This window comes from Pongo pygmaeus, chromosome 2 (genome assembly GCF_028885625.2).
Source record: "Pongo pygmaeus isolate AG05252 chromosome 2, NHGRI_mPonPyg2-v2.0_pri, whole genome shotgun sequence".
In the NCBI taxonomy this organism is placed as follows: Eukaryota; Metazoa; Chordata; class Mammalia; order Primates; family Hominidae; genus Pongo; species Pongo pygmaeus.
In genome coordinates, this window is record NC_085930.1 from 65,012,190 (window position 1) to 65,038,750 (window position 26,561).

Below are 26,561 nucleotides of genomic sequence, written 5' to 3' on the forward strand. Positions count from 1 at the left end.
ACTTTGGGAGGCTGAGGCAGGCAGATCACCTGTGGTCAGGAGTTCGAGACCAGCCTGGGTAACATGGTGAAATGCCATTTCTACTAAAAATACAAAAAATTAGCCAGGCGTGGTGGCACGTGCCTGTAATCCCAGCTACTCGGGAGGCTGAGGCAGAAGAATCACTTGAACCTGAGAGGCAGAGGTTGCAGTGAGCTGAGAATGCACCATTGCACTCTAGCTTGGGCAACAAGAGCAAAACTCTTTTCTCAAAAAAAAAAAAAAAAAAAAAAAAAGCCATAAGCAGCAAACATGTCCAGTAGAACTGGTCAAAGAAGCTGTGGACTATCCACAAGACAGGATAAAATCCAGTGGTAAATACAACACAGGGGGGTCCGGGCAGGAGGGAGGCGTGCTGGCTGTAAAAGGGTAGTGTGACACCCTTATGCCCTTTGCCCAGTTTCCCCCAATGGTAACAGTGTGCAAAGCTCTAGGGTGATCTTTCCTTCTATGTCAACATGTGTAACCTCCCCTGACAGTCATGACTAGATGACTGTGTATATTATGTTGTATATTATGCATATGTTATATATACACAAAGAAAAGCTCTAAGCAGATGTATTTCAATATGTTTAAGACTGATTCTGTCTTGAGGATGGGATACTAAGGGCTAAAGTTTCTCGCTGGTGCGTGTCTCTGTTTTATGGCAATCCTACAGTGAGCACCATCTTCCTGGGGTGCAGGAGGTGAAGGGGAGACCGGCTCGCACTCGGGAGGTCAGTCTCAGCTGCCTGTCTGTGGTTCTGCCCTCCCCCATTCTGCGGCTCCACCCTCCAGGGCCGCATTTCTGCTGTGGCTCCTCCTGGTTCAGGGGCTTGTGCAGAGTCCCATGCTCCCTTATCGGCTCACAGACCTCAGGCCTCACCCCCCACCCACTCATTCTCTCTCTCCCCTCTCTCTCACACACACATCACCACCATCACACACGTGCTCACGCACACACCCTGCCGGACTCCCGGCTTTGCTGCTCACTCCACTTGGCCTCATGCTTGGCTCTCCACAAAACACACACTGCTGACAACACTGCATACCCCTCCCATCCCTACAGAAAGGAGACCAGGAAGAAACTGATGCTCAGGGAGGTTGAGCTGTTTGCCCCCAGTCACACAGGTTGCAAGGCGTGGAGACAGGGCTGCAGGTTCCAGGCCCAGACTGCCTCCCACAACATCACAGCTGCCATTCTTCTCTCCTTGCTACTCTCTCCCCAAAGCAGCAGCAAGGGGCCCGGCTTCCCTGGTCTTATTGGCCTTGCCAGCGCTGAGAGTGGACAGGTGCTCCCAGTTACCTGCAGCAGCTCCACGGCAGAAATGGAGAAGACGTGGAGGCAGAAGATCTTGGAGCCATTGTAGCCGACCACAAAGCCCTGCAGCTTCTGCCGGTGCACAGGGAAGGTGCAGCTTTGATGTTGAGGTAGCCTCCTCCCGAGAAGCAGAGCATGTCCTCACACGGGGTGTTCCAGGCCACACTATTGGCGTTTGGTTCCTGGGGGACAGGGACAGTGGGGATCCTGTGAGAACCACCCTGGGCTTGGGCAGCGCTCACACATTTCAGCCCAATGCCCTCTTAAAAGACTGAATCCCACTAAATTGCTTACAGTGGGATGGAGGGAAAAGGAGGAAAGGGGACCACAAAGAAATGAACAGAAGCAAGAGAAATGAACAGAGGCAAGCCCCTCCATGCACCTGAATGTTGTTGGAATTTTTCAGTAAGCAAGTATTACTTTTGAAAAATGTTCTCCTGAAATATGAATCCCTATACAGAAAGTGGAGAGGCAGCAAAGTGGGATTCCACTTCTATTACAGAAGAAATATACATCTCTCTACACAGAAGAACGTTTACAAGAATAAGCTCCAAACTATTAACAGCGTTTCTGGGTAGGTGGAATTGCATAATTAGAAAATCTTTTTTGTTTGCCTGGATTTGTTTTGTCATGAACATCTGTTGTGGGGTTTGTGTGTGTGTGTGTGTGTGTGTGTGTGTGTGTGTGTTTTGAGATGGAGTTTCACTATTGTAGCCCTGGCTAGAGTACAGTGGCGCGATCTCGGCTCACTGCAACCTCTGCCTCCAGGGTTCAAGTGATTCTCTTGCCTCAGCCTCCTGAGTAACTGGAATCACAGGCGTGCGCCACCACACCTGGCTAATTTTGTATTTTCAGTAGAGACAGGGTTTCTCCATGTTGGTCAGGCTGGTCTCAAACTCCTGACTTCAGTTGATCCACCTGTCTTGGCCTCCCACAGTGCTGGGATTACAGGCATGAGCCACCGCGCCCAGCCCATCTATTGTGTTTTATAAGAAAAAAAAAGTGAGTTATTTGTAAGATTTGAAAAGAATATCTTGTATTTGCATTTACAGTTCACACATTGTGAAAATAGAGTTTTCCTGGGAGGCACCCCAGGTACCTCAGCTTTCTGCTCGGCCCTGGAGCCCCTGGGACCTGCAGATGCTCACAGCTTTCTACGTAGGATATTTTATAATGTCTGACTCTTTTATAAGGAGCATGGATTGCTTTTATAATGAGACAAAAAGCAATATAGCTGTTTTATGTGTAGGGGGAGGGGCCGTGGAGAAGAGGAAAAGCCAGCAGGCAATGTCGCAGCTGGGAATGCTGATGTCTCCTGGCGGGGCTGAGAATCACCTCCCCTAGCCCGCTACAGAGCCAGCAGTGGGGACAGGGAGGAGCACACACCCTTCCACACTTGTATGGTTCTAGGCTCAGACAGATTCACATTTGGGGCCGGCTACCCTCCCCCACCATAGGTGGAAGTTGAGGCTGGGGAGAGAAGAAGTAACATTTTGGGCCCTGTTTTGTGCCCAGCACTGAGCTCTAGGCACTATGGTATCTTGTTTATTCCTGTAGCAATTCTGTGAGGGGCAATTACTAATTTCATTTTAGAGAAAAGAAATCAAGGTTCAGAGAGGCTTACTAACTTACTTAAGATCACACAGTAAGGGATGCAGGCACAGTAAGGGATGCAGGCAGGACCCAAGCCCAGGTCAGCCTGAAGGCCATGCCCTCTCTTTCCCTTGAACCATTCTACTTCCTCAGGGACTGAGTGAGTTGAGATTGACAGGGTGGCACCTCTGGGCTAGTGGTGGCCAAGTGTATTAGTCTGTTCTCACACTGCTAATAAAGACATACCTGAGACTGGGTAACTTATAACGAATAACAGTTTAATTGACTGAGAGTGCCACATGGCTGGGGAGGCCTCACAATCATGGTGGAAGGCAAATGAGGAGCAAAGTCACGTCTTACATGGTGGCAGGCAAGAGAGTTTTTGCAGGGGAACTCCCATTTATAAAAGCATCAGATCTCGTGAGACTTATTCACCACCACGAGAACAGTATGGGGAAAATCACCCCCACAATTCAATTACCTCCACCTGGCCCCACCCTTGACATATGGGGATTATCATAATTCAAGGTGATATTTGGGTGGAGACACAGCCAAACCATATCATTCCACCCCTGGCCCCTCTGAAATCTCCTGTCCTCACATTTCAAAACCAATCATGCCTTCCCAACAGTCCCCCAAAATCTTAACTCGTTTCAGTATTAACTCAAAAGTCCACAGTCCAAAGTCTCATCTGAGACAAGGTAAGTCCCTTCCACCTATGGGCCTGCAAAATCAAAAGCAAGTTAGTTACTTCCTAGATACAATGGGGTACAGGCATTGGATAAATACACCTGTTCCAAGTGGCAGAAATTGTCCAAAATAAAAGGACAGCAGGCCCCATGCAAGTCTGAAATCCATGGGACAGCCAAATCTTAAAGATCCAAAATGATCTCCTTTGACTCCATGTCTCATATCTAGGTCATGCTGATGCAAGAACTGGATTCCCATGGCTTTGGGCAGCTATGCTCCTGTGGCTTTGCAAGGTATAGCTCCCCCACCCCCACCCCATCCTGCCTGCTTTCACAGGCTGGCATTGAATATCTGTGGCTTTTCCAGGTGCACGGTGCAAGCTATCAGTGGATCTACCATTCTAGGGGCTGGAGGACAGTGGCCCTTTTCTCACAGCTCTACTAGGCAGTTCCTCAGTGGGAACTTTGTGTGGGGCTCTAACCCCACATTTCCCTTCTGCACTGCCCTAGCAGAGGTTCTCCATAAGGGCTCTGCCCCTACAGCACAACTCTGCCTGGACATCCAGGCATTTCCATACATCCTCTGAAATCTAGGCTGAGGTTTCCAACCTCAATTCTTGACTACTGTGTAACCACAGGCTCAACACCATGTGGAAGCTGCCAAGGTTTGGTGCTTGCACCCTCTGAAGCCATAGCCCAAGCTGTACCTTGGCCCCTTTTAGCCACTGGAGCAGCTGGGATGCAGGGCACAAAGTCCCTAGGCTGCACACTGCAGAGAGGCCCTGGGCCTAGCCCACAAAACCATTTTTTCCTGCTAGGCCTCTAGGACTGTAATGGGAGGGGTTGCCTTGAAGGTCTCTGACATGTCCTGGAGACATTTCCCCCATTGTCTTGGTGATTAACATTTGCCTCCTCCTTACTTATGCAAATTTCTGCAGCCAGCTTGAATTTCTCCCCAGAAAATGGGTATTTTTTCTATTGCATCATCAGGCTGCAAATTTTCCAAACTTTTATGCTCTTGTTCCTCTTGAACACTTTGCTGCTTAAAAATTTCTTCCCCTAGATAACCTAAATCATCTCAGATTCAAAGTTCCACAGATCTCTAGGGCAGGGGCAAAATGCCAATATTCTCTTTGCATAGCAAGAGTGACCTTTACCCCGGTTCCCAATAAGTTCCTCATCTCCATCTAGACCACCTCAGCCTGGACTTTATTGTCCATATCACTATCAATATTTTCATTAAAGCCATTCAACAAGTCTCTAGGAAGTCCCAAACTTGCCCACATCTTCCTGTCTTCTGAGCCCTCCAAGTCTCTAGGAAGTTCCAAACTTTCCCACTTTTTTCTATCTTCTTCTGAGCCCTTCAAACTGTTCCAATGAGGCAGGAGAATAGGGCCTGGAGGCAGGGAACATAAGGCCGATCCATGCTGACTTCTTAGAACTAAATCAAATGGAAGCACTTCAGCAATGACAGAAATGTGAATGGCTTTGTAACTTCACTTCATCCTCTCCATTTACATCATTTATACTTTGTAACTTCACATTCATCTTCTCCATTTCCGTAGCCCACACACTCCCAAGTAACATCCTCTCCATTTACACTTTGTAACTTCACATTCATCCTCAGTATTTACATAGATCACACACGCCAAGTAACATCCTCTTCATTTATATAGGACGCATTCTGAGTAAATGACTTTGCAACTTCACTCCATTCTCATTTACACAGAGGTACACCAAGTAACCAAAGGGAAACCTCTAGAGTATTGAAACCCCAGAAAACTCTGTAATGGGGGCTCTTGAGCCCTGATGCTCAGGCCTGCTTCTAACACTGTGGAGTGTACCTTTGTTTTTAATAAATCTCTGCTTTTGCTTTCCTTGCTTTGTTTGTGCATTTTGTCCAATTCTTTGTTCAAGATGCCAAGAACCTGGACACCTTCCACCAGTAACCTCTGCCTGTTACTCTGTTCCAAAGTCACTTCTACATTTTCAGGTACCTTTACAGCAGCCCCTCACTCCAGGTACCAATTCACTGTATTAGTCTGTTCTCATGATGCTAATAAAGACATACCCAAGACGGGATAATTTATAAAGGAAAGAGGCTATTGACTCACAGTTCCACATGGCTGTTTACAATTCACAATCATGGCGGAAGGCAAAGGAGGAGCAAAGTCATGTCTTACACGGCAGCAGGCAAGAAGAGTGTGCACAGAGGAACTCCCCTTTATAAAACCATCAGATGTTGTGAGACTTATTTACTACCAAGAGAACAGTATGGGGAAAACTGCCCCCATGATTGGATTATCTCCACCTGGCCCTGCCCTTGACACTTGGGGTTTATTACAATTCATAATGAGATTTAGGTGGGGACACAGCCAAACCATATCACCAAGTAACCCTTTCTAATGACTGAGGCTGCTCCCTACTCCAGGCCCCTCCCACTATCAATTTTGCTGCCAAGAACAAGGAGGAGCCTAGTAAGGGGACCGAATCTGCCTGTAACATTGGGAAACCCTGCAGTGGCCGAGGTAACCAGTGAGGAAGGGCTCCAGCTTTGGGGGGAACTACATTCCGGAAAACCAGCCCTGACCACCTACAAAGCCCTAAAGAGGCAAAGAATGGTGCAAGCCCAGCAGAAAGCCAGCCAGGCCCTGGGCATGGAGCTTTCGATCTGTCTTCTCTGGTGACATGCTTCCTCAGGCCACAAGGCGGAATGATACGTAAACGCCCACGCCCCCAAAGATCCAAGCCCTTCCCGTTCTGCTGGCTCTTCCGGCATTCCTGTGAAGTGAGCAGAAGGCCAGGTTTGCCCGTCTCTTTTCCCTTTTCAGATGACAAAACTGATTGTTTCCTTCCCGCTCTTCAGGTGCACATAGACACAGACAGGTCTGCAGCAGGTGAAACTTACTCAAGCTAGAGTGCAGTGGTGCCATCATAGCTCACTGAAGCCTCCAATTCCTGGCTCAAGCAATCCTCCTGCCCTGGCCTCCCAAGTAACTGGGACTGCAAGTGAGTGCCACCAAATCCAGCTATCTTTTTTAAATATATAAATGGGGTCTTGGTTTGTTTTCCAGGCTGCTCTTGAATGCCTGGCCTCAAGAAATCCTCCTGCCTTGGCCTCCCAGAGTGCTGGGATTACAGGTGTGAGCCACCATATCCAGCCCAGCTCTAGACTTTTAGAGAAATTTTAATAGTATTTTACACCACAGTGATTCCTTTTTTTAAAAAAATTTATGTCCCTAGCATGTAAAGTAAACACTAAAGTGATTCCTAAAGAATTCTTCCCTTTTATCACTTCCAGTAGGCCTATGTGAAACCAAATCTACCTCTGCTTCCAAGAAAGATGCTGGGCTGGCCTTCTCTCAGTCTTTCCAAACTTTTCTTGGCATTGACTTAGACACCCTAGGAATCTACCTTGAGAAAATGTTTTCATTAAAAAAAAATCTCAGGAAGTAAAACCTCCTGAATGATTACTGAGTTGACATAAATCTTATGTGTATATTCTTATCAGAAAAAAAGTATCTTCATTTTGTGGGACACCAATTTATGTATTATTATTATTATTATTATTATTTTGAGACAAAGTTTCGCTCTTGTTGCCCAGGCTGGAGTGCGATGGCACGATCTCAGCTTACTGCAACCTCCACCTCCCGAGTTCAAGTGATTCTCGTGCCTCAGCCTCCCTAGTAGTTGGAACTACAGGCATGTGCCACCACACCCAGCTAATTTTTTGTAACTTTAGTAGAGATGGGGTTTCACCAGATTGGCCAGGTTGGACTCGAACTCCTGACCGCAGGTGATCTGCCCACCTCAGCTTCCCAAAGTGCTGAGATTACAGGTATGAGCCACCGTGCCCAGCCATGGGACACCAATTTATGTTTTAAGTCACTAAAATTATATAAGCTGGCCAGGCATGGTGTCTCACACCTGTAATCCCAGTACTTTGAGAGGCCGAGGAAGGCAGATTGCTTGAGTTTAGGAGTTCAAGACCAGCCTGGGCAACATGGCCAGACCCCATCTCTAGAAAATATTATATATAATATATATATTCAGAGGATAATTATATTATATATATTCAGAGGATATATTATATATAATATACATATTCAGAGGATATATTATATATATATATGTTCAGAGGATACATTACATTTTATATATATATTCAGAGGATTTGCCAGACATGCATTACTGGGTAAAGGAGAAGATCAGGGTAAAGGAGAAGATCAAGGTCAAGAACAGGGGTCCCCAACCCCCATGCCAAGGACCAGTACCTGTCTGTGGCCTGTTAGAAACTGGGCCACACAGCAGGAGGTGAGTGGCAGATAAGCATTACCACCTGAGCTCTGCCTCCTGTCAGATCAGCACCAGCATTAGATTCTCATAGCTCTGAGAACCCTATTGTGAACTGCACATGTGAGGGATCTAGCTTGCATGAGAATCTAATGCCTGATGATCCGAGGTGGAACAGTATCATCCTGAAACCATCCCCCCTCATCTGTGGAGAAACTGTCTTCCATCTGTCCCTGGTGCCAAAAAGGTTGGGGGACCACTGGTCGAGAAGTTAAGAGTGCAACCTCCTGGTGGTGTGTGCCAATCACATTATCATCCTCTGCCAGGTGGGCAGCAGCATGTTGGAGAAGTTGGGGTGAATTCCATTCGTGCTCCCCACGACCATAGGGTGCCCACCTCATGGTTTTAACAGTGGTCACTAGAAAACAAGTCTGTTTCCTCAAACTAAGTGGCTGCTCATTGGCTTTCATTTTCCTGACATCTAGAGGAACCAGACTCTATTAGCAAGTCATGAGCCATAAACTGGAGAATACTTTTTTGTATTGCAGAGTACTTTGTCATACTGGGACTATAGATATAGCATATATATACACATATATATATATGCACAACCACCTGGCACAGGATGATGTGATTGGCACACATCACCAGGAGGTTGCACTCAAACTTCTTGACAATCTTTTCTTTTACCTGGTAATGCATGTCTAATGAGTCCTCTGAATACAAGTATAGCAGAGGATTAGTTGGATAGCTAATCAATTTCTGTAGATGGCAATCTTCTTGGTGGTCTCTTTGCATTTAATCCAAACTGTCAAAGAAAGAAAAATATCCAGTTCTAGCGGAGGTTGTTAAGTAAAGTGGAAGGCAGAGAAATTAAAAAGCCATCACTTAAAACTACTGGCAATTAAAAGTGAGACACTCTCATTGAAAAATCTTTAGGCTGGGTGCGGTGGCTCATGCCTGTAATCCCAGCAGTTTAGGAGGCCAAGGCGGGCAGATCACCTGAGGTCAGGAGTTTGAGACCAGCCTGGCCAACATGGTGAAACCCCATCTCTACTAAAAAATACAAAAATAAGCTGGGCGTGGTGACAGGTGCCTGTAATCCCATCTACTTGGGAGGCTGAGGCAGAAGAATCACTTGAACCCAGGAGGCGGAGTTTGCAGTCAGCCGAGATTGTACCACTACACTCCAGCCTGGGCAACAGAGCGAAACTCCATCAAAAAAAAAAAAAAAAAGGAAGGAAGGAAGAGAGAGAGAGAGAGAGACGAAAGGAAAGAAAGAAAGAACTCACTGTCATCACTTGCTGGATACAAATATAAACTCCTCTGCACAGCACTAGTGGCCCCTGGTGATCAGAAGCCTGCCTAAGTGACTGACCTCAACTCTGGCCGCTCCCTGCCCACCTCCTTGACAAACGGGGAAGACACGTAATTTCTGGTACACACCAGGCTCTACACTCCCACTACAGACCAGGTGGAGAAAATGTTCCTGAGGGGACACTGTGGAGCTTCCCAAGGGGCTCTGCCCCAACCACCACAGCCAGAATCTTCAAAAAGATAGGGTCCCCCAGGGGAACCAAAGGACACTCATCTGAATCTACCAGACAACCCCCCACCTGGATCCCTTGCAAAGGCACCCAGCAGTGCACTAAGGCCAGCACATCCAGATATGAATACACCTGAAGTAAGTGGATTCTGAGTCTGTTTAACCAGGACAGCTACTTAAGTGGACAGAGGGAGAGACTGCGGTCTTAGGGCTTGGAATGACTATGCTAGGCCTGGAACCCTGATCTTCTGACTAAGCCTGTGCCAATCCAATTCCACTGCTCATCTCTGGCAGAAGGACCCACCAGGAGGCAAGTGGAGACGGGGCTGAGGGAGAAGCACCCTAGAGTGACTCTGACCAGAAAGGATAAAGGTCCACGAAGACCCATGCAGGTCAACCACCTGGCTCCAACCTGTCATAAATCATCCTCCCTCACTCAGGAAATTCATGTACTCCTTGAAATTATGTGCAAAATTCTGAGTTGGTACATTTTTCAGAGAGGGTTTATTGCTTTCATGAGATCCTCAAGGAGATTGGCATCCCTACTTCCCCCACCAAAAAAAAAAAAAAAAAAAAAACAAGAAAAAAAAAACCAACCAACCAAACAAACAAAAAAACCCGACACAGACCCAGTGGCTAACATGTTTGCAAAAGGCCAAGGAGAAACCTTTCCTGTCATTTCAAGTGCCCTGTCACCAGCCCTTTCCACCTGCTTCCCCCGTCCCTCTTCCCAAGGTCTGGACTTGCCTCTTACCTTTCTGCTCAGTGATCAGGTGCTGCACAATGACGTCAGTCATGCTATCCCTGTAGGCATAGCGGTCCTTGTAAAGCCCATGGACTGTGCTGAAAATAAGCTGGTAGAAGGAAATGGTGCCGTCCTGGCAGCCGACCACCTGCAGGGTGAGAGAACTGTCAATTCCCAGCTCTCTGGAGAAAGTCTGCACTCCCATTTGTCAGACACAAACCCTGCACTCCCATTTGTCAGACACAAACCCCAGTGATGTGACTCTCGAGATATGGCGGCTGCTCAGTGCCTCTTCAAGACATGGCCCCACAGAACAAACTTCCTCTTCTTACCACATAGTTGGAATCCGGTTTCGCTTGACACGTCCACACCCAGGAGTTCTGCTCTCCAACAGTCCCAAGCCGCACTCCATCCTTGGTGAAAAGAGATACTTGCTTGTCTGAACCCCCCAGCAAAATGTACTCCCCTTTAGTAAAGTAGCTGATGCAGCAGGGGTCAAAGTTCAGTGCCCGATCCTTTCCAATCTGAGGAAAAAGAACATACACCAAGGGAAAAACCATTTCCGAATCCATAACCATTGCAATACAATTAAGGGCTCTTCTCGCCAACTTTAGAGGGAGTTGGGAAGATAGGGAGAGCTGGCCAGCCTTTTCTCCTGTGTCATCCCATGGTGAACACGGGCCTCTCTGCCTCTGCATCTCCGTACTCCCCCTCCACACAGCCCAATCCTCAGCTCCTAGAGTCAGTGGCACCTCCCCTAGTCCCACCCAAGTGCTCCAGGAGTGCAGGAGTGTGTCAGGGCTCCTCAGCCAAGATGGAGACTGTGGGTGGTTTTGCTCCCAAAGGCCCCCTCCTCTACACGTATAGTTATTGCTGTGGTTCAATGGGTCCCCTTGGCTTCTTTTTTCCATCTTTTTAAAAAAAATTATTTTACAGGCCGGGCACAGTGGCTCATGCCTGTAATCCCAGCACTTTGGGAGGCCGAGGTGGGCAGGTCATGAGGTCAGGAGATCGAGACCATACTGGCTAACACGGTGAAATCCCGTCTCTACTAAAAACTATAAAAAAATTAACCGGGCATGGTGGCAGGCACCTGTAGTCCCAGCTGCTCGGGAGGCTGAGGCAGGAGAATGGCGTGAACCCAGGAGGTGGAGTGTGTAGTGAGCCGAGATCACACCACTGCACTCCAGCCTGGGTGAAAGAATGAGACTCTGTCTTAAAAAAAAAAAAAAAAAGTCTTTTACAAAGCTGAATTTATTCAGTTGAAAGATTGTCCTTTTTTCTGCAACTATGCCCATATTATCGCTCTTTATAACAACTTTTTTGAGATGTAGTTCACATACTGTATACAATTCACCCATTTAAAGTGTATGATTGCCAGGCGCGGTGGCTCATGCCTGTAATCCCAGCACTTTGGGAGGCCGAGGCAGGTGGATCACCTGAGGTCAGGAGTTCCAGACCAACCTGGCCAACATGGTGAAACCCCGTCTCTACTAAAAATACAAAAATTAGCTGGGTGTGGTGGTGGGCACCTGTAATCCCAGCTACCTGGCAGGCTGAGGCAGGACAATCGCTTGAACCCAGGAGGCAGAGGTTGCAGTGAGCCGAGATCGCGCCATTGCACTGCAGCCTGGGTGACAAGAGTGAAACTCTGTTTAAAAAAAAAAAAAGTGTACGATTAAGTGTCTTTCAGTATAGTCACTGAATTGTGCAATCATCATCACCATCTAATTCTAGAACTTTTCCATCACCCCAAAGTAAACCCCATTAGTAGTCTATCCCAATTCCTCCTTCTCTTCAGCCCTGGCAACAGCTAACATACTTTCTGTCTCTATGGATTTGCCTATTCTGGATAATTCATATAAATGGAGACATACAACATGTGGCCTTTTGTGTCTGGTTCATCCATGTTGTAGCATGTACTGGTACTTCATTGTTTTTCATTGCTGAATAATATTCCATTGAATGATGGGATGACATTTTATTTCTCCATTCACCAGTTGATGGACATTTGGGTTGTCTCTACATTTTGGCTATTATGAATAAGGCTGCTGTGATTATTTACGTATGAGTTTTTGTGTGGACACATGTTTTCATTTCTCTTGAGCATATACCTGAAAGTGGAATTGCTGGGTCTTTTTTTTTTTTTTTTTTTTTTTTTGAGACGGAGTTTCACTCTGTCACCTAGGCTGGAGTGCAGTGGCACGATCTTGGCTCACTGCAACCTCCACCCTCCGGGTTCAAATGATTCTCCTTCCCCAGCCTCCTGAGTAGCTGGGACTACAGGCGCCTGCCACCGCGCCTGGCTAATTTTTTGTATTTTTAGTAGAGATGGGGTTTCACCATCTTGGCCAGGCTGGTCTTGAACTCCTGACCTCGTGATCCACCCGCCTCGGCCTCCCAAAGTGCTGGGATTACAGGCGTGAGCCACTGCGCCCAGCCGCTGGGTCTTATAGTAACTTTAACATTTTGAGGAACTGCTATTCTTTTCCAAAGTGACTGCACCATTTCATATTTGCACTAGCACTGTACGGAGATTCCCATCTCTGTCCTAGTGAGTGTGAAATGGTATCTCATTGCAGTTCCAGTTTGTATATCCCTGATGGCTAATGATGTGGATCATCATTTCATGTGTTCGTTGGCCACAGAGAAATGTCTATGTGGATTCTTTACCCATTTTTCAATTGGGTTATTTGTCTTTATAGGTTTGTTGTTGTTGTTGAGACAGAGTCTTGCTCTGTCACTCAGGCTGGAGTGCAGTGGCATTATCACAGCTCACTGCAGTCTAGAACTCCTGGGCTCATGTGATCGTCACAGCTCAGCCTCTTGAGTAACTGGGACTACAGGCATGCGCCACCAGCCCCAGCTAATTATTTTATTTTTTGTAGAGACAGGGTCTTACTATGTTGCCTAGGCTGGTCTTGAACTCCTGGGCTCAAGCAAATCTCCCGCCTCAGACTCCCAAAGTATTGGAATTATAGGTGTGAACCATAGTGCTCAGCCAATTTTCACAATAATCTTAAATACAAAAGCTAAGCAAAACAAATGAAGAGCATCTTTAAAAACTAGGCAGTCTGGGAGGCAGGGGCTGCAGTGAGCCGTGAGATGGCACCTTTGCATTCCAGCCTAGGTGACAGAAGGAGACCCTGTCTAAAAAAAACCAAAAAACAAAAAACAAAACAAAACAAAAAACAACTAGGCAGTAGCTCGTGCCTGTAATCCCAGCTACTCAGGAGGCTGAGGCGAGAGGATCGTTTGAGCCCAGAAGTTCAATACCAGCCTGGGCAACAGAGTGAGACCCCATTTCTAAAAAATGAACAGACAAAAACTAGGCAGTTTCGCCCAGTGGTTAGAAGCGTGGAGTTTGGAGTCAAGTCTCCAAATTTCATCTTCCACATATGAAAAATGGAGACAATAATAGGGGTACGTTATAGAATTGTGGTAGGCATAGTGAACTCCATCGCATGTTAGCTGTTTTCGTTACTATTTACTGTCTAAATTCGGTGAGGAAATTATTAGGAAGTCTCTGTTTTGTTCTCTTCTGACCACTAAGAGGCGCACTTCGGAGTAGAAGAAACGCGGGCGGAAATAGCCCAAAAGCGGATTGGCTTCAACTTCTGGCGGAAGTAAGTTCCTCCCTCCACCAGGTCTTATTAGCTCAGAAAGAATTCCAAATTTCTACGTAGTCCCAAGGACAGATAGAATACATTTTTCAGTCCTATTCCTAGTTATTGTGGTCTATTAAAACATGTATGCTCAGAATTTTTGCGGCATTATTTTTTGACGTGTCTTTATTTTATTTAAAAGAGCCGGAGCCGGAAGTGCTTGCCTTTTTCCCTGCCAGGACCCAGGTGTTACGTCCCATCAGCCCTTGCGCGCCACCGTCCCTTCTCTCTTCCTCGGCGCTGCCTACGGAGGTGGCAGCCATCTTCTCCTCGGTAAGTGTTAATCCGTGGCAATCTGCATTCCTGCGGGATTCATCTGGCCCCATCACCCAGTGGTGCGGAGGCGTCCCCTTCAGCGCGGTAGTGTCTGTGGGTATTGTTATTGTCAGCTTACTGGAGCGTGTACAGGAACAGAACGAAGCAGCCGAGTTGATAGGGCTTTGCGTCCCAGAGCCTCCTGCCCTCCGCCTGTAGTCAGAGCTGCAGGCTGCTTGTTTGTTCCTTGGCGGTGGAGGGTGGTAGTTGAGGCCAGACTGCGGGGTCTTCTGGGGGCCGTGGGACGACCAGGGGTGGCCCAGCTTGACAGCTCTCAGCTGGGATCTGTGGCTCCCAGCGCTCACCGATGTCGGCCCACGTGTATTCGTTCATTGCCATGGCCCGCTTCTTCCGCTGCAGTCTCTGGCCCGAGGGCTGCTGCTGCGGGACCGCCAAGGAAAGACGAGCTGTAGGTCGGCTGGTTCAGTTGCAGGCAGAAATTCTGGTAGTATCTCTGGGAATGTGAAGATGCAACTGCCCCCACCTTGCCTTCGAGGATATCATGGGCCAGAAGGCAAAGTCGTTTTGAATACGGTTCATTGAGTACCCACTCTGTGCCAGTTGATGGCTGTGAAGAGAACAGGAGGGGTGCTGCTGTAGGAAATCAGTGGCTCGGAAGACCACACTGAGGAAGGTGTGAGTTGATACTGGAAGATCTCCAGGTTTGAGGCATCTTCAGAGGTATATGGTGGTTTTGTGTGTTGAGGGTGTGGTAGCGCAGCAGCTCCCTAGGGAATTAGAAGGTTTTCTTTATTGAACATTTACCCTGTGACAGGCACTGCAGGCATTCAGCGTGCAGTGTCATCTTCATTTTACAGGTGAGGAAAAGACTCAGGTTCAAGTAGATGGTCAAGGCCAGTACTACCGGAAGGACCATCTGGGGGTTTGGACACTGGCGGGGTGGGATTTGCTGCCCCTTGCAAATTGAGAGTGTCTTGGGGTCAGTTTTGATTTGCTCAGCCGTTGGCATTCTTTGGGCTCTGAGTGGGTGAGGTGACCCTTGACCTCCTGGGATCGCGTCTGGAGAGTGCCCAGTATTCTGCCAGCTTCGGAAAGGGAGGGAAAGCAAGCTTGGCAGAGGCACCCATTCCATTCCCAGCTTGCTCCGTAGCTGGCGATTGGAAGACACTCTGCGACAGTGTTCAGTCCCTGGGCGGGAAAGCCTCCTTCCAGGATTCTTCCTCACCTGGGGCTGCTTCTTCCCCAAAAGGCATCATGGCCGCCCTCAGACCCCTTGTGAAGCCCAAGATCGTCAAGAAGAGAACCAAGAAGTTCATCCGGCATCAGTCAGACCGATATGTCAAAATTAAGGTATGTGGTCCTGGGATGGAAATGGGTGTGGGGTGAAGAAGGGAGTTTCCAACAGGCTGCCAGTTTCTGACATCACCTAGTCAGGATTACCTTTGACCGATGAACTGGTTTGTGGAAGAGCTTTCTGTAGAAATACAGGTCTCCCCCAGTGTGCCCTAGTGCTGGTACTTATGTCTCTTGATGTGTGAAGTGAAACTTTAATGAAAAGGGACCCTTGGCCGTTTTGATGTGTTTAGAGGGCTTTGCATTTGTGTCATGTATTTTGGGTTGCCTTATGACAGCAGGATCCCTATTTTATAGACAAGAAAACTCAGGTGCTGAGAGCAGTGTCTGAAGCTGTGCTTGCCATCTCAGTATCTACACAGTCCCCTCGCATCCCATTGGTGCCTCCTCCATTGCTTGGGAGTGGCAATGGCGGGGGTGCCTGCATACCTAGTGGCTAAAGCCACGAGCTCCTAGTTTTTCCCACCAAAAAAGTAAGGAAATAGTGAAGTCCTGTTACCAAAGGCCACTGCTGTGTGGCATACTTCCTTTTCATTTGGTCCTTTTTTCCCTCCCCAAAAGAAAGAGTTGGCACTCTGCACAGACACTAACCCACCTGTGTATTATTTCCTTCAGCGTAACTGGCGGAAACCCAGAGGCATTGACAACAGGGTTCGTAGAAGATTCAAGGGCCAGATCTTGATGCCCAACATTGGTTATGGAAGCAACAAAAAAACAAAGCACATGCTGCCCAGTGGCTTCCGGAAGTTCCTGGTCCACAACGTCAAGGAGCTGGAAGTGCTGCTGATGTGCAACAAGTGAGTTGGCTCCCACCTCTAGTTTTCAGGGATCAGAAGTTTGCATCTATGTGAGCACTTCTGGCAGGAACTCTATAAATGCATCTTGGGATGCATTTTGGCCGGGGGGTTGTACATTCTCTGAGGGAATCAGAAGTTGTTCCTTGCAGGATTTTAGAGAATGCTTGTTGAGGAGTTCAAGGTGTTTCCTTTGCTGAAGGGAGGAGACTTGGTCTTGTAAGTGTAGAGACCCAAGACCAGGAAAAGACTGCTTTGTGAACACTGCAATAAGAGCCACTTTCCACTACTACAATGTCCTTTGGCTGTTGTTTCCAAAACGTTGCTTTGTTTATGAAGGTGTCAACCAAAAGAGTTGAACTCTGAAATATTCGAAGAGATTTATTCTGAGCCAAATATGAGTTGACCATGGCCCGTGACACAGCCCTTGGGAGACCCTAAGAATATGTGTCCAAGGTGGGCAGGGAGCAGCTTGGTTTTACATATTTTAGGGAGACATGAGACATCAATCAAATACACTTAAGGCATACATTGGTTTGGTCCAGAAAGGTGGCACTTCGAGGTTTTGGATAGATTTTCTGTTTCTCGTTGGGAATAGGTTATCACTAGAAAGGAATGTCTTGGCTACAGTAAGAGCTTGTGGAAACCAAGAATGCCCTATTCAAGGAGGGAGTGCATTCAGATGGTTGCTGGGGGGCCTTTGAATTTTATTTTTGGCTTACAAGCGGGGGAAGGTCAAACATGGACCTCAGACCTTAAGGGGCTCTTCAGTCTGTGCTGTGGTAAGGGGTATCTTCAGGAGCAGGAGGGCTTTAGAAAGTTTGGATTAGATGGAGAACAGGAGGAAACTTGGCAGGCAGAGAGTGCTTACACACAAGGTGGAGAGGTGAAAGCGCATGGAGGGTTTGCAGGGCATTGGTTCCAGGTGGGTTTTATTGGTTTTTGTTTTTTAAGATGAAGTCTTGCTCTCTTGCCGGGGCTGGAGTGCAGTGGCATGACCTCGGCTCACTGCAACCTCCACCGCCCAGTTTCAAGCGTTTCTCCTGCCTCAACCTCCCAAGAGCTGGGATTACAGGCATGCACCACCATGCCTGGCTAATTTTTGTATTTTTAGTACAGATGAGGTTTCACCATGTTGGCCAGGCTGGTTTTGAACTCATGACCTTAAGCGGTCTGCCTGCCTTAGCCTCCCAAAATGCTGGGATTACAGGCATGAGCTACTGCACCTGGCCTGGTTTGATTTGAGAGATAGACAGGCTCTGTGTTGCCCTGCCCTGTGCAGTGGCTATTCACAGCTGTGATCATGGCACACTGCAGCCCCAAACTCAAGATGGGCTCAAGCTGTCTTCCCATCTCAGCCTTCCTGGTAGCTAGGACCACAGGCACACTCCACCACACCCAGCTAGTTCTAGGTGTTTTCAGTAAGTTAGACACTTGGTGAGCTTTGTGTATGAGACTCAGTGACCTGCTTAGACCAAAACTAGGGCAGTGGAATGAAAAATTCTCATGGGAAGTGACAGTTTATTTTCTTCACTTATTGGTAAATGGAAGCCAAAAAGCTGAATTTTCCTAAGTAAACTAGAAAGAACATGGAGTGTGTGTGACTAACTAGGATGTTTGTGTTTACGTTTACAAAGATAACTTTCATCTACAGTGGTTGTAGATACAAGTAATAAAAATGAACAGGACCAGTATTCTAGCATGGTTACCTTCCGAGATTGGAAATGTGACCAGGTGTTGAAACGCTGAAAATCGCTGTTAGAAAAGGTGGGCGAAGGAATTAATGGTGGACACTGAAACCACAGTTGGCTGTATGAGTTGAACTATAACAGGCAATACCTGTTGTATGGCCAACATGATTACTCAGTTGCAGTGCACATGTTGGCTGGTTGGCATATGCTCTGTAAGCGCAGCTTGGCAGTCTTTAAGATCCATAGAAATACTCTTTGACCTTTGATCTGTTAAGTTCCATTTCTGGGCATTTGTCCTTAAGGAATGGAAAAGCAGGCAAACTAAAGCTAGTCATTGCAGCAATAACCCACTGGAAACAACTGAAAATATAATGAGAGAATTGTGGAGTGCTGGATAGAATGTTGTGAGTCCATTCAAAATGATTGAAGTGTTGTAGTATGGAAAATGCCCAAGCTAGGGGGGACACATTTAAAATGGTGGGTACACTCTGATTGTGCTTATCAAATATGTAGATGGACAAGGACAGGAGGGTTTTTTGAAAAGTAAAGACATGAGAAGTGTAATATAACCTAAGTCTTTAAAACATAGAAACATTTAAAAATACAGTTGCTTTGAATTTGAGTGGACTCATATAAAACAAGTATTGTCTGGATTTGCTGTCTTGCTAGTAAGGCAGAGTTCTTGAAAAGAGTTGTGTGTCCACTGCCTCAATCACTCCTCACAGTCCTGCTGCTGCTTTCTTTGCTGAAAATGCTTCAGGGGTGGAATGTCTGTTCTTAACCACTGTGGGTGGCTTCATAAATCACCTCCTTACTGAAGTGTGCTTGTTAGGCCTATAGGTTATCAAATGGGGCACAGTGTAGCTGCCTCTTAAAAAGTTGTGAGGAATGAGTTAGAACTGGATCTGAAGTCCTCAGGTATTAGGCATGGCTATGACTGGGCGACTTTAAGCATTGTTGCTTCTCAACTTGCTTAAGAGTTCTGAACCTTCATGGGCAAGGTCAAGCACCCTGCGACTGGGGGAGAACCTTTGAACCTGGAGTGTGGGCCTGGGTTCACCCCGATCCCTGTCCATTGCTTGCTGTGGGCCTTGGTTTCCTTATCTGTAAAATGGAGGTAATGCCTGGATTACAACGCTGCCATAAGGATGAGAGGGGACAGTGAGGGTACTTTGTAAATGAAAGCATTCTTGTCACCACCAGGGAACCATAGTCAGGATTTGGGGGATGTAGGTGTCATTCCACAGCCACTTACCAAGCAGCCTTCTCTTAGCTTGGTGCTGGGACTCATTGCCTCCCCAGTGGAATTTTCCAAGTGTGTTCAGGGCTGTCTTGCTCCTTACCTACTTGATTCTCTTACAGATCTTACTGTGCCGAGATCGCTCACAATGTTTCCTCCAAGAACCGCAAAGCCATCGTGGAAAGAGCTGCCCAGCTGGCCATCAGAGTCACCAACCCCAATGCCAGGCTGCGCAGTGAAGAAAATGAGTAGACAGCTCATGTGCACGTTTTCTGTTTAAATAAATGTAAAAACTGCCATCTGGCATCTTCCTTCCTTGGTTTTAAGTCTTCAGCTTCTTAGCCAACTTAGTTTGTCACAGAGATTGTTCTTTTGCTTAAGCCCCTTTAGAATCTCCCATTTGGAGGGGATTTGTAAAGGACACTCGGTCCTTGAACAGGGGAACGTGGCCTCAAGTGCAGACTAGCCTTAGTCATCTCCAGTTGAGGCTGGGTAAGAGGGGCACAGACTTGGCCCTCACACCAGGTAGGTTCTGAGACACTTGAAGAAGCTTGTGGCTCCCAAGCCACAAGTAGTCATTCTTAGCCTTGCTTTTGTAAAGTTAGGTGACAAGTTATTCCATGTGATGCTTGTGAGAATTGATATGCATGGAAATATCCAGATGAATTTCTTACACAGATTCTTATGGGATGCCTAAATTGCATCCTGTAACTTCTGTCCAAAAAGAACAGGATGATGTACAAATTGCTCTTCCAGTTAATCCACCACGGTTATTGGAAAAGCACTTTCAGTCTCCTATAACCTTCCCACCAGCTGCTGCTTCAGGTATAATGTTACAGCAGTTTTGCCAAGGCGGGGACCTAACTGGTGAGAATTGAGCCTCTTGAGTGGTACTCAGAATTTAGTGACACGTGGTCCTGATTTTTTCTGGAGACGGGGTCTTCCTCTCACGTAGGCTGGGAGTGCAGTGGCACACTCACTACAGCCTTGACCTCCCCAGGCTCAGGTGATCTTCCCACCTCAGCCTTCCAAGTAGCTGGGACTACAGATGCACACCTCCACACCTGGGTAGTTTTTGAAGTTTTTTTGTAGAGATGGTCTAGCCATGTTGCCTAGGCTCTTGAACTCCTGAGCTCAAGCAGTCCTGCTTCAGCCTCCCAAAGTACTGGGATTACAGGCATCTTGTGTAAGCTTTTCTAGTTCTAGTCTCATTCTAGTAGACAGGCATCTTACAGATTGTCTCCTGTTCAAAACCTAGTCATAAATATTTATAATACAAACTGGTCATTTTTGGGATTTTGTTTTTGAGACTCATGCTGTCAACCCTGCTGGAGTGCAGTGGCTTGATCTTGGCTCACTGCACTTCTGCCTCCTGGGTTCAGGCGATTCGATTAACAATTGGAGACGAGTCGTGTAGAGAAAAGTAACTTAGAATTTAATCTTTATTTAATCTGGGATATCACAGAAAATACTTGGGCCTGCCACTTGTATTTCTTTGTCCTCAATACTAAACACTAGACACATTTGAAACCTTCCTCAGAAGGAAACAAACCAACTGGTTATGCCTGGGTGGTGGCATGGAAGATGTGTACTTCCTTGTTGCCCAATTTGCTAGTAAGTATTTTGAAATAAACATGAGGTCCAAGCCTGTCCAGTTCCCTACCCAACCCATTCCTCCTCCCTGGAAAAAAGAAACCCGTATCTTCCAAATTTCTGATTCATCACTGCCACTTAAAAATGAACCGTTTTGAATTTTAAAATGTGAATAACTCAAGTATCTTTTCTTTTGGGACGCCCGGCCTGAGCACTAACTTCAGGCATTGCTGAATGCAGTGAAGAAACCAGAGTGGTGTCTGCTGCCTCCTGACCTTTTACAGCTGTGACAGCACAGCCTATTTCTAAATACTACTAGTTTGTGAGGCAGAGACACCCTCTGAAGGAACTAGACAGACTATGGAGGGGTACAGTGTGAAGTCACTGAAAATTTCCTCACCCTATTTCTTTGGATGACTGTCCTGAGTTAAGGAAGGGGCCCAACTGTTGGCAGCCTCACAGCTTGGGCTGGGGGCCTTTGAGTTGGGTCCCTGGAGAAGGCACTGTAAGCCCTGACCAGGAGCGGCAGGGCCCCCAGTGAAATGGTGGAAGGGCAAAAGTAGAGACCTGCGGTGGTGGGATGGGGAGGCCTCGGGCTTGGGGTGGGCTCCTTTCTCTTAAGCGAGGGCCCACCTTGGTGCTGAGGGGACTAGCTGAGCTCCATTGAGTCTGTGCTGGGGGCTGAAGCAGAATCCTTCTGGATGCTTTCAAAGAGGGCAGCAAGTTCGGGGTTGGATCTGATTTGGGAAGAGAAGTCGGCCATGATGGGGCTTTTCCCCACCTCGGGGATGGTCAGCAGGGCAGCCACTGCCCTCATTGCAGAGCGCTTCAGTTCATCTTGCTTTTCAAACTCCTGCTTCACAGAACCAGCTTTGACCTAAAGTAGGAAACAGCAGAAGCAGCCATCCTTTATTGAGCCTGGCCAGCACCACTGCCTCCTCACTGGTCTTTGGCTTCCTCTTTGCCCTGTCATCTTCCCCAACATAAATCCCTGCTGCGAGGTCTCCTGAGGCTTCTGTCTCACCAGCTATTTCCTAACTCCACCTCTGGGCTTTTGCACTGGCTAGTTTCCCTACAGAGGTTCTTTGCCATTCAAATCAGCTTGAGTACAGCCTGAGGGGCCTCTGGGCAGCCAATTAAGTGGTCGCTTTTTGTTAATTGACAGTGGCAAGTACTGTGTTCCCATACTTGCCTCCGACAGACTGCAGGGATCCAGCCTATATTCCCTGTGCTTAAAACCAGCTCTTAGCACCCTATGACTAGACTGAATGAATGGATTACTGCGATGGTCTTCTAGCAGCCGCCTCCTCACCCAAGTCCCTGCCCCGCAATCTGTTTTACAGACACAGCCGGAGAGTAAGCGCCCCAAACTACCTCCTGCAGTTTCTGTTTCCTCTTCTCCCACCATCTCCCACTTAGGCAGAGGAGCTCAGTAATTCCTCCATTTATGGACTAAAGTTCAAATTCCTTGTTATGGTGGGCTCTTCCTAAAGAATTCAATGCAGTGGGTAACAGCTTGGCATTGGAGTTGCAGAGTCCTGTGTTCAAATGGCTCTGCCCCCAAGAGCTGTGACTTCAGGTAACTACATCTGTGAGCCTCATTTCCCCATCTATAAGTAAGAGCTGCCTCTTCGTAAGAGTTGCCAAGAAGATTAAACAACTTGACACAAGTCCACACTCCCTTCTCTGAAACCCCTGGAGCCAGATGTGCTTGGAATCCAGGACATTTTGGGTTTTAGAAAGGTAATACTGTGCAGATAACATTCCCAGGGGAGTCTTGTACAATACCCTGTAATCAAATACGTGAATACTCTACTACATGCATGAGTAATGTGAGTAGTACAGGTGTCCCTCAGTATCCATGGGAGTTTGGTTCCAGGATCCCAGCGAATGCCAAAATCCTCAGATGCTTAAGTCCCTTATATGAAAGTGGTACACTGACAAGAATTAAAGATCACAGCCTCTTGCCACTTCAAGTCAAGTTTTGTGACAAACAGGTTCCTAAAAAGCTTTTGGTTGTCAGAGCTTGGTAGATTTCAGAGTCATGGGTAAGGACTGGGTGTGGATGTATCCATGCTCAGCCCAGTGCCCGACAGACAGCATCCTCCGCGTGGCCAGATGAGTGGCTCTTATGGAAACTCAGAGCAGAGCTTCTCTTGCCACTGCAAGAATGTTCTGGCACTGCAGTGCCACATGTACCTCCCCTCTTAAAAACTGGGACTTTTCTTGGTGCCATAGAGCTCAGAGAAAACTAGAAATGAGAGACTGTCAAAACTGGCCTGGCCCTGTAGAAGCATTTTTTTTTGGATGGACTCAATAGTAAGCATATGTTAAAAATGTAAACTTACAAGGCAGGTTTCTATGAATAAACTACCAATTTTAGTGTTTTATCCACAGAAGATTTCATTTTTGAAAATCACTCTATGGGTATCTCTCCTCTTTAAGTGCCAGCCTAAAACACTGCTCTCCTTTTGGTAATGATTCCCATCCTTAAAAAACCCAAATGTATTCCTTCATTCAACAGGTATTTACTAGGTACCACCTACGTGCGCCAGGCTCTGCTCCCAACACCAGCTTTCCATGAGAGCTTCCACCCCAAATCCCTTCTCCAGACCCTTCAGGCACTCCAGTCTAGCAGCTTTGCCCTAGACCAGTCATCTGACCCAGCTTCCCAACAAGGAGGTGAGAGATTGACAGACAGTAGGGAACCTATCAGGCTCAATGTTATATCTTTAGTATCTCCCATGAGGCTCAGCACCCAGGAAGTGTTTAATGAATGGAAGAAGAGACAGAGGTGGGTCTGATTCCAGCTCTGCAATTTACTAGCCGTGTAGCGTTGACCAATAACAACCTCTCAAAGCCTCTGTTCCCCTGTGTATACAATGATAATAAGAGGTACTTTATAGGGCAATGATAATGATTAAATGAAGCACTTTCACAACATCACCTGCACTGCAGGAAGTGCTCAGTAAGGGGTAACTGAACGACTGGCTGAGGACTCAGTAGGTGCTCCAGGTCCTGGGCTAGGGCTGGGCCAGGGACTTACCTTGGCAGTGCAGGTGGCCCTTAGTGGCTCAATGAGTCGGTCCACCCTCTGCAGGACAGGTGCAGGACACAGGGTGGCCAGCCGGGCAAGCATAATGAAGGTCAGCATCTGCCCAGAGGAAGGAGACGGGAGACAGTTCTTAGTGAAATGGTGCAGGAGCAAGAGCAGCAGCCAGCCCTAGGAAAGAGCAGAGGCCCCACACCTGAAACCTGAAGCCCAAGTTCAGACCACCATGAAGTCCTGCCAGAGTCTCTCCCTCTCTGGGTCTGTTTCCTCAAATGGTGACACTTTCTTTGCCAACTACACTTGGCTTACCCAAGGAGGATCAGATAAGCACCAGGGAGGGAGTCGTTCTAAAGCTCAGATGCCCACTGGTCAGGCAGATGCTGGGGATGAGTGAAGGGGGCTGCTGGGGCAGCTCTGGCTGACTGTGGCCAGGTGGGAGTGCAGACATGTGGCTCGGGGCCACTGGATTGTTTTCAAAAGAAATCCTGATTTTCATGTAAAAAAAAAAAAAGTCTCAATTTTTAAATGTTGACACCTGATTTCAAAACCAAACAAAAACTCTGACACCAACTAAACACGGCTGCAGGCCTAGATTCAGCCTGTAGGAGAATAATTGTCATGTCTTTTGAAAATAGTCAAGTCCTCACAAAGAATCCTTGCACAGCATAAAGACTGGTTGTCTGAAATCCCCATGCCTTACCCATCTCCACACCCTGACCCCTACACCCCACAGCAAAGGCGGAGGCCCAGCCCAGGGCAGCGAATAGCAGCGGTGCTGGACTTCAGGAGCTATGACTTTTGGCTCCTCCATGACCCTGTGCCCTTGAACTAGACAAGATTCTGTCTCCCCTGTGAACTGGGCAGTGTTGACTCCCTCTCTAAAGGCTCACTTGAAGACTTGATGACGCAAAGCTGTGGGCTCTACAGCTGTCACACCCACCCTCCTCACCCCACGGGGTGGCAGCAGAGTGGGCTCCAAGGCTGCACTGGTGCCTTGGCCCTGTCCTGCACTCCTGGAGGGCAGGCATGAGAGGATACGGCCAGACTGGATGGAAGGAACAGACTTGCTCGATCCTGGGAAAAATCCCCACAAGCTGGAGCTTTGGGCCGGACCAGAACTCCTCACTCTGTGTCCTGAGGTCAGTAGCCCCACGAGATGCCCAATACCAGGCACACCCAGATGACAGAAGCTGAGTACACCCTTCCCGCCTGGAGCCTCCCAGAACCCTGTGGTGGAAAGTCCTGTTCAGCTTTGTGCGCCCCATCATTTTCCACTAATTCTCATGGCATACACTGGAAAACCCAACCCCCTTTCTCAACCAAGACCTTGGGGCTGGAACCCCAGAGAACTTATGTCGTTTCTTCTTTTCTCTTTCTTGGGGGTTGGCAGGAAGCAATAGTTTAAAGCAATAATAAAGCCGAGGAGGACACAGGCAGACAGGAAGTGCAAGAAGGAGCATCCCGGGAGCTCCAAGTCCAGAGTGGTCAGAGGCACGCCCGCTGCAGGAGGCGCAGCCTTACCACGCGCATCAGATGCTTTAGCAGGAACATGCACTCCATCCTAGAAGCCCACCGATCACACCATGGGTCACAGTAATGCACCAGGGTGTTCACAGCAGCATTGTCTGTAATTGTGAAAATGTGCAAATAACATATATGTGTAGCGGTGAGTGCAACGGAAATGGGAACTCCTGCAGCTTTTGACAGGACTGATATATATTGAAAAGCAAAGCAAACAACATACAGTAAATGTAAGTTAAAAGGTTGGGGAAAAAACAGCATGTGTGTGTGATCCCATTTCTAGAAAACAGGTCTCATACACTCATCTCCACAGCTTTGAGAGCAGGGACCCCACCTCTCACACTGACCTTGGCGTGTTGGCACTCACTCAATACTGGTTGACTAATGAATGAGGGTCTATGTGCATCATCCCAAGAAACACACTGAGACTTACAGCAGGCCTCTCTGGGTGTGGGGAAGCTTTTGGGTGATTATTACTCGCTTCTTTATTTGCTTTCATCTTGTGTAAATCTTTTAAAACAAGTATGGGTTACTTTTGATTACTTTGTATTAATTTTTCATTATAAAAAGTGACTCATGCTTACAGTACATATTTTTTAAAGTTGTAATATGGGGTGGGCCGTGGTGGCTCACGCCTGTAATCCCAACACTTTGGGAGGCCGAGGTGGGTGGATCACCTGAGGTCAGGAGTTCAAGACCAGCCTAGCCAACATGGTGAAACCCTGTCTCTACTAAAAAATATAAAAATTAGCCAGGCGTGGTGGTGCGCATCTGTAATCCCAGCTACTCAAGAGGCTGAGGCAGGAGAATCACTTGAACCCAGAAGGTGGAGGTTGCAGTGAGCCAAGATCACACCAATGCACTCCAGCCTGGGCAATAAAGTGAGACTCCATCTCAAACAAATAAATAAAAATTTAAAAATAAAGTTGTAGTATGGCAGTTCCTTAAGACATTAAACACAGAATTGCCATATGATCTAGCAATTTCACTTCTGGGTAAAGTGAAAAGAACTGAAGGCAAGATTCCAAAGGATATCGGAACACCTAGGTTCACAGTCACATTACTCATAATAGCCAGAAGCTGGGAACACCCAAATATTTTTCCAGCAATGGATGAATGGGTAAACAAACTGGTGGTCTGTACATACAACACTGGGAAATTCTGACATGCT

The 26,561-nt window shown here is 47.3% G+C and overlaps 2 protein-coding genes and 1 non-coding gene across 7 annotated transcripts in view; 2 read left to right on the forward strand and 1 right to left on the reverse strand.

The window, feature by feature from the left end:
• Window positions 1-616: 616 nt before the first annotated feature.
• RPL32 (ribosomal protein L32) lies at window positions 617-19,523 on the forward strand. The gene is made up of 8 exons (XM_054480339.2): window positions 617-755; window positions 1,253-1,449; window positions 1,800-1,913; window positions 3,851-3,915; window positions 14,013-14,143; window positions 15,396-15,496; window positions 16,115-16,296; window positions 19,347-19,523. The coding sequence occupies exons 4-8, from the start codon at window positions 3,854-3,856 to the stop codon at window positions 19,474-19,476; spliced, it is 606 nt and encodes a 201-aa protein (XP_054336314.1). The 5' UTR covers window positions 617-755; window positions 1,253-1,449; window positions 1,800-1,913; window positions 3,851-3,853; the 3' UTR covers window positions 19,477-19,523.
• Window positions 15,188-15,326, forward strand: LOC129034420 (small nucleolar RNA SNORA7). Its single transcript, XR_008501897.1, has one exon. It is a non-coding gene; the product is annotated as a small nucleolar RNA SNORA7 (small nucleolar RNA).
• A 1,125-nt stretch (window positions 19,524-20,648) lies between the features above and the next one.
• Window positions 20,649-26,561, reverse strand: part of CAND2 (cullin associated and neddylation dissociated 2 (putative)) — a 38,187-nt gene continuing 32,274 nt past the window's right edge. For 4 of the 5 annotated variants that reach the window (XM_054480321.2, XM_054480324.2, XM_063661709.1 and 1 more), the window contains 2 exons: window positions 23,864-24,040; window positions 20,649-21,694 (listed from right to left, as the gene is read on the reverse strand). In XM_054480321.2, coding sequence (XP_054336296.1) covers window positions 21,467-21,694; window positions 23,864-24,040 — 405 coding nt within the window. In that variant the 3' untranslated portion in view covers window positions 20,649-21,466. The remainder of the gene's footprint in view (window positions 21,695-23,863; window positions 24,041-26,561) is intronic. The other variant, XM_054480323.2, reaches the window with a different exon arrangement.